The following is a 6,764-nucleotide window of genomic DNA, read 5'->3' as shown; positions in this document are numbered from 1 at the left end:
GTGTGTGGAGTGGAACCCTGACGATGAGCCAAGACATCGTAGTAGAAAGAATCACCCGACTTGTATAAAGGCAACATGAGGCCGGCTTCGAAGGCTCCCACCGTAGTTAACAAGTGGAATTCATCGTATTGATATTCGAAATCAGATCATAACTAAGATAATCATCGGGAGCATAAAAATTAATTTCAAAAGCTTCGAGTTCATGCTTCGCTTTGGACGCTGCAAGATCTACGTGCTTGAAAGTAACCTTTTTCTTACCAACAAAGACGCTTCGTATAATTGGGGCAACGTCCGAATCATCAGCAGGATCCGACGAAGGTCTCTTCGGAGAACTCATATCTGAGGATTTCCTTTTAGTAGGAAAATTCTTTGATAGATCGGCCTTCGACGCGGCACCCTTAGTAGATTTTCTTCTCATAGGAACTGCAGGAGGTGGAGCTATAGGCTTCTGTAGGGGCATCGTAGGTGGAGCAACAGAACGAAGAGGTTGTACAGTCATCGGCTCAGCACGATGAGGAGAAAGAGTCTGCGTATTTGTTGGAACAACATGTTGCGAATCAGCAGGACGGTTAACAACGTAACTAGAACCTTAAGGACCCTTCGTTTGATCCCCTCTCTTGACAGATGGGGCTCTTGGACTAGAAGCAGATGAAGTCCTCTGAGCACGAGGATCTAGCTGTGAAGGCTTAGAAGGACCACCCTTCGGCGAAGATATATCAGGACTTCTGGGCGGGGGAGACCTGTGAGGGCTCGGTGGCGGAGTATGATAAGGAACCCGATGACGATCAGTCATATCTACGAAGGAACACAGAAACAATACGAAGATTAAACAAAGGAAATGATGAAGATCATAAAGTGAATTTTTCAACTACTACAAGTTTATCAAGAGCATCACTCAGAAACCCTAAAATCCGCAAAGAACGAAGAGCCCTAATTCAGTCATGGCAGTCAAGAACTAGTTTCAATGATCAGCGAAGAATCTGAGATTTCATGACAAAGAACGGGGGAAAGTATATATACTTTTTGTATATTTGTTCTTCATCACGAAATCCAGATACAGTAGCAGAAAGAGAATATCAATGGAAAATAAATCAGAAATAGAAGAATCCCATATCTGTGTTAAAAGGGTTAATAAGACGATAAAGAAGATCCACGAACACTTGATGGATAGCAGTAACAGAGAATCTTTGAGGACTTTCAAGTTCTGAATAATACCAGCAAGGAATTAATGGCTAGAGAACAAAAAAGGAGAATGAAGAGGTTCAGGGAAGAAGAGGAAGAATTTCTCAAACTCACAAGGTAATAAAATTTAATTTTCTCATGACCCGTCCCATATTTATAGCAAGAATAATAAAAACCGTCCCATGATTCGAGAAGAAGTTACTGCTAGGAGTGGGAAACGTGCCCTTAAATCTAGGAGAAGTTATTATGGAGAGATGAAGAAGCTGTAAAGATAGTTTTCTTCTAACTTTGACTAACATCCACACTAAAAGAACAGGGGAAAATTGTATGCACATAATTCATCAATCGCCACGTGTCCAGGGAATTACACGTGGAGAACACGCAGCTTGGAACATCAAGACACGATGCCACGTATCGACACCCGAGAAGCATCTGTCATCAATATATGTTCATCATCAAACTGATCTAATTGCTAGGAATCATGGAGCACTGAAAGAACGAGCCACCGCGAAGCACTGAAGAACACCCATGGATTCAATTTATTCCATCTCGAGAAGGATCTAAGATCAACGGCGAGGGTTAGTCTAACTGACATGGATGTGATGGGAGCCACAAACAGTTGTATGGCGCGTGCAGGCATCTCAACCACCCGCATTAAACACTCTAGACATAGGGTACGTGTCAACCAACCTGTGGAGGATAAAGAGGTGACCCATCGTCACCAAGCATGACCGGTGGGGGCATCGATTGAAGACGAAGATACCAGCGGTATCATCAAAAAGAACAAGAAGATAAGGTGGCAGTCGACCTTAGCAGTGTGCCCCACGTGCTATCCCTATAAATACCCCCCTCCACTAAAAGAGAGGGGGTCGAACAATTTTAATAACTAGAGAAGAGTATAGGAAAGAGAGATAGGAAGAGTAAGTATGAATCATATTTCCCCTTAAAGCATCGTTATTCACTTAAAGTCATTCGACTATCTTTGTAAATCCTCAATACATAGTGAAACACCAACCCCGTGGACGTAGGCCTTAGTGCTGAACCACGTAAATAACTGTCTTATTTACATTTCATCACTTTAATTTCTGTTATTATTATTATGCTTCATGATACATGCATCGTAACTATGTAGAATGTCTGAATCAATCCCTCCCGACTAGACAATGACGAGTCCGAAGACTCTGAGTCGATGAGTCATCGTATTTGGTACCATATCACATCTGTTTTATTCTTATAACGCTTTTATTTACAAATGCGAATATTGTTTGTGAACACATGGATGCCATCATAATTTATGTTTACAAATTATTTTTATAAGAATATTTTTACGATGCCATCGGTAATTTATAAGAATATTCGCATTACGTAGATGCTCACGCGCCTCATATTCCATATTCTTACGATGCCATTGGTAATTTATAAGAAATTACCGTGGATGCCTTTTTATGATGGTATCACGCGAATATTCTTACGATGCTTTTATTTACAAATGTGAATATTGTTTGTGAACACGTGGATGCTCACGCGCCTCATACCGAAGAAATTCCCAATCCCAGCATTCGAATGCTACGATGGATCCAGCGATCCCGCAGCCTATCTTCGATATTATAATCGTATGTTAGCTCGATGGGATCAGGAGGATGTGGTCCTCTGTAGGTACTTCCCTTCCAGTATGAAAGGATCGGCCCTATCTTGGTTCGATAACCTTCCTCCCAACTCCATCAACTCCTTTGACCAGCTCACTGAGAAGTTTTTGAGGACTTACATGTACAACAAGGATGTTCACGCTGGGTTGGACAAGTTATTCTCGTTGGCAGTCAAATACAAGGAGACAACAAGAGAGTACACAGATAGATGGCACAGGATCTGTCAAGTTATAGGAAATGTTGATCCAGTGGTCAGCATCAACTGCTACAAGTGGGAATTGGATAGGATGAGCCCGCTGTTTCTCGAGATTCACGGGAGTGTGCCTACGACTGAAGGAGACCTTCGAGTAATCATCGAGAAGCATGCTAGATTGGAAGAAATCCAACGAGAGAATCCTAGAGCCCAGACTCAAAGGTCCCATCGAACTAACTCAGCAGAGAAAGCTAGCGGATCAAAAAGACCTAGTTCAACCGAAAGTCCAACCGAAGATAGGAGAGGATGAAGGGAGGATCGTCGACATGATGATCGAAAATTCGAAGATCAAGTTTATACGAAGCTAAACATCAGTTATGCTCGGATCTTAAGAGAAATTAAGGGCCGGGAAAACTTGGAATGACCATGGTCCAAAGGAAGGCAGCCCCCAAGATCCGAAAAGTCAAAGGATTACTACGAATATCACTGCTTCAATGGGCACTAGACCAAGAAATGCAAGAATCTGAAGATAATGATCCAAAATCTCATTGACGCGGGAGATCTCAAGAAGTATATACGAAAAGCAGAAACCAAAGATAGGGCTAAGCGAAGCAAGCAAGTTCAATTGCCTGAAGGAAACCGAACAGTGAATACCATTTCATGTTCCGAAGCTACTGGACCTTCACTAAAAGCTCAGATTGGAAAAAGGCTACGGAAGCAATTTGAGGATTACTGCGAGCTATACAAAATCGAAGGAGTAGAAGTGGACGAACATGATCAATGGATGAAGCGCCTGTGACCTTCGAATCTGAAGATATCGAGGAAGATATGGAAGATCACAATGATTCTTTGGTCCTCACATTGCGAGTAGCGGGTTGCAATATCAAGAAGATCCTCATCGATGGTGGGAGCTCGATTAATGTTCTGTTCTATGATACGTTTAAACGTATGGAGCTTAATGACGAACATCTAATGATATCGTATTATACCATCTACGGATTCAATGAGGCATCAACGAAGCCCTTGGGGGATATTGTTTTGCAAGTAGACGCGGGACCAACGAAAGTTGATACTCGATTCAGCGTAGTAGATGCTCCTTCCCCTTACAACGCAATCATCGGTTGAAGATGGATGCACAAGCTCAAAGGAGTAGCGACGACTTATCATCAGTACCTTAGGTTTCCTACACCCTAATGGGTAATGGAAATAAAGGGAGATCAGGTCACAGCACGAGAATGCCAAGCTATGAAAAATCAACTCAACAATGAATAAGATGAACTGCGTAAATCCCGAAGAAACCGAAATAAAGAAGCTTCCAAGGAGAAAGCCATTGACCTCTATCTCGAAGAGATCTCAGGGAAAAGTCTGAAAAGGAGGGCAATGTTCTAATTACTGAAACTAGTACCTCAGCGGCTAAGGGGGCTGAAGAGCCTACCAAATAGCAATTAAAGAATGTCCCTCTCCTATGGGAACCAAAGCCAACATTTACGTCTTTGGAACCTGCGAAAGTGATCAACATAGGGACTGAAGAAGATCTGAAGATGATCAAAATAGGGACCTTAATGAATAAAGAAAGAGAGTTGGCACCGATCAAGTTACTAATAGAATATGCGTACATCTTCGCATGGAAATTAGGAGATATGTCAGGGATCGATCCAAAGATAATTCAGCATGAGCTCCGTATTAAACCAGGCAAGACCCCCTTCAAGCAGAAGGTACGGAAGATAGCCCCAGAGTATCATCAAGCCATCGAGAAGGAGCTCTGCAAGTTATTAGAAGCAGGATTCATCAAGGAAGTGAAGTATCCAACATGGATCTCGAACATGGTCATCGTACCAAAAAATAACGGAGGAGTAAGGATATGCATCGATTTCACCAATCTTAAAAAGGCCTGTCCAAAGGATAGTTACCCGCTCCCCGGCATCGATCAACTCGTAGAAGCCGTCAAAGGATACGAAGAAATGTCATTTATGGATGGATATTCTGGTTACAATCAAGAATCCCTAGAAGAAGAAGATCAACAACATACGGCATTATACACCCCGCAGGGCCTCTATTGTTACACCAGGATGCCCTTCGGACTGAGAAATGCAGGGGAAACATACCAGAGGATGGTTGATGCAATCTTCAAACCATGGATTGGGAATACACTGGAAGTGTATGTTGACTACATGCTCGTGAATATCAAGCTACACAAAGACCACCATCAAGACTTGAGGGACATCTTCGAAGCTATGAGGAAGCACAACATGAAAGTGAATCCAGAAAAGTGTACGTTCGGCGTCACGTCAGGAAAATTCCTTGGGTACCTGGTAACAAAGAGGGGCATCGAGGTAGATCCTTCTAAAATCCAATCCATAGTAGAAATGCCATCTCCGAAGAATTTGAAAGAAGTCTAGAAGCTCAACGGATCCTTAGCTGCACTGGGTAGATTCATATCCAAATCGTCGTACAGGTGTAAACATTTCTTCAACATTGTCAAAAAAGGGAGCAAATTTGAATGGACGGCAGAGTGCGAGGAAGCTTTCCAAAAAATCAAGGAATACCTAGCCGAAATCCCGATCCTACAAAAGCCTTATCCATACAAAGTTCTGGCTCTTTATATAGTAGCTACGGAGGATGTAGTCAGCGCAGTGTTGGTCAAGACAAATACGAAGATAGGGCAACCTATCTACTACATCAGCAAGACTCTCAATACGGCAGAAAGGAATTACACGAAGATCGAGAAACTTATCCTGGCACTAGTATGGGAAACCCAAAAGCTAAGGACTTACTTCTTGACCCATTACATTCGTGTTCCATGCAAATATCCATTGGAGGTTGTTCTCAAAAGCGCTGGGAAGGTAGGAATGATAGCAAAGTGGAACACACACCTTGACCAATTCAACATCATCCATGAAATCCAACATTCCAAAAAATCGCAAGTCTTGGCGGATTTCTTAGCAGATCTACCCCTAGATAACGACGATGAAGTAAGGGGCATGCCAGAAATCGAAGACGGGAAAGACCCAGTTGATATTCTCAAGCCCTCGAACCAGAGACGATGGGAGATCTTCATCGACGGATCAAAAAATAGGGAAGGGGCAGGCATAGGCATCGTAATCACCTCTCCTACTGGGGACAGGATTGTGCACACATTTAGGTTAGAATTCAAGGGGCATACCAACAACATCGTAGAATACGAAGCCGTAGTACACGCTCTTCGTCTGATAATAGCGATGGGATTGACGGAGGTACGCCTGACAAGTGATTCACAGCTAGTCATACGACAAATAGGGCTAGATTACAACGTCTACGATGAGAACTTGTCAGCATACATGGATTTAGTCCAGACACTGGTAGCCCAGACACCCAACATCAAATTCCGGCATTTATGCAGAAAAGAACTCAGGAATGTCGACGCCTTAGCCTATATATCATCCATGTTAAAAAATGAAAGCGTGGAGGCAATCAAGGTAGCTAGGGTATACGAACCTTCGATCATTCCACGGCAGTCCTTCGTTAAAAATCATGAAGACGATGTAGGGGAGGACATCGCTGATGATGAGTAAGGGAGGATATTGCTGAAGATTTCATTGAAGATGACGTCGTGACAAGGGCGAACGAAGATGATGATTTTACCAAGGAAGAAGATTGGAGAACTGAGATTCACCTCTACCTCAAAGAAGGTACGTACGTTGCCTACATACCGTAAGCAAGCCAAGAAAATACAATCGAAGGCAGGAAGGTACGACCTTCGGGAT

The 6,764-nt window shown here is 42.9% G+C and overlaps 1 protein-coding gene across 1 annotated transcript; it reads left to right on the top strand.

Moving 5' to 3' along the window:
- The first annotated feature begins 3,801 nt into the window (after positions 1–3,801).
- On the top strand, positions 3,802–4,146 carry LOC113316380. Its single transcript, XM_026564572.1, has one exon. It carries the CDS (start codon positions 3,802–3,804, stop codon positions 4,144–4,146), a length of 345 nt encoding a protein of 114 aa, XP_026420357.1.
- The last annotated feature ends 2,618 nt before the right edge of the window (positions 4,147–6,764 follow it).

The sequence above is a fragment of the Papaver somniferum genome, chromosome 10, assembly GCF_003573695.1.
Source record: "Papaver somniferum cultivar HN1 chromosome 10, ASM357369v1, whole genome shotgun sequence".
Taxonomy (NCBI): domain Eukaryota; kingdom Viridiplantae; phylum Streptophyta; class Magnoliopsida; order Ranunculales; family Papaveraceae; genus Papaver; species Papaver somniferum.
Note: the sequence above shows the minus strand (reverse complement) of the source record. Positions and strands in the feature narration are given on the sequence as shown.

What these genes read in the sequence shown, in the direction of transcription:
- LOC113316380 (XM_026564572.1), top strand. Translation starts at nt 3,802, where the DNA reads ATGGATGAAGCGCCTGTGACCTTCGAATCTGAAGATATCGAGGAAGAT.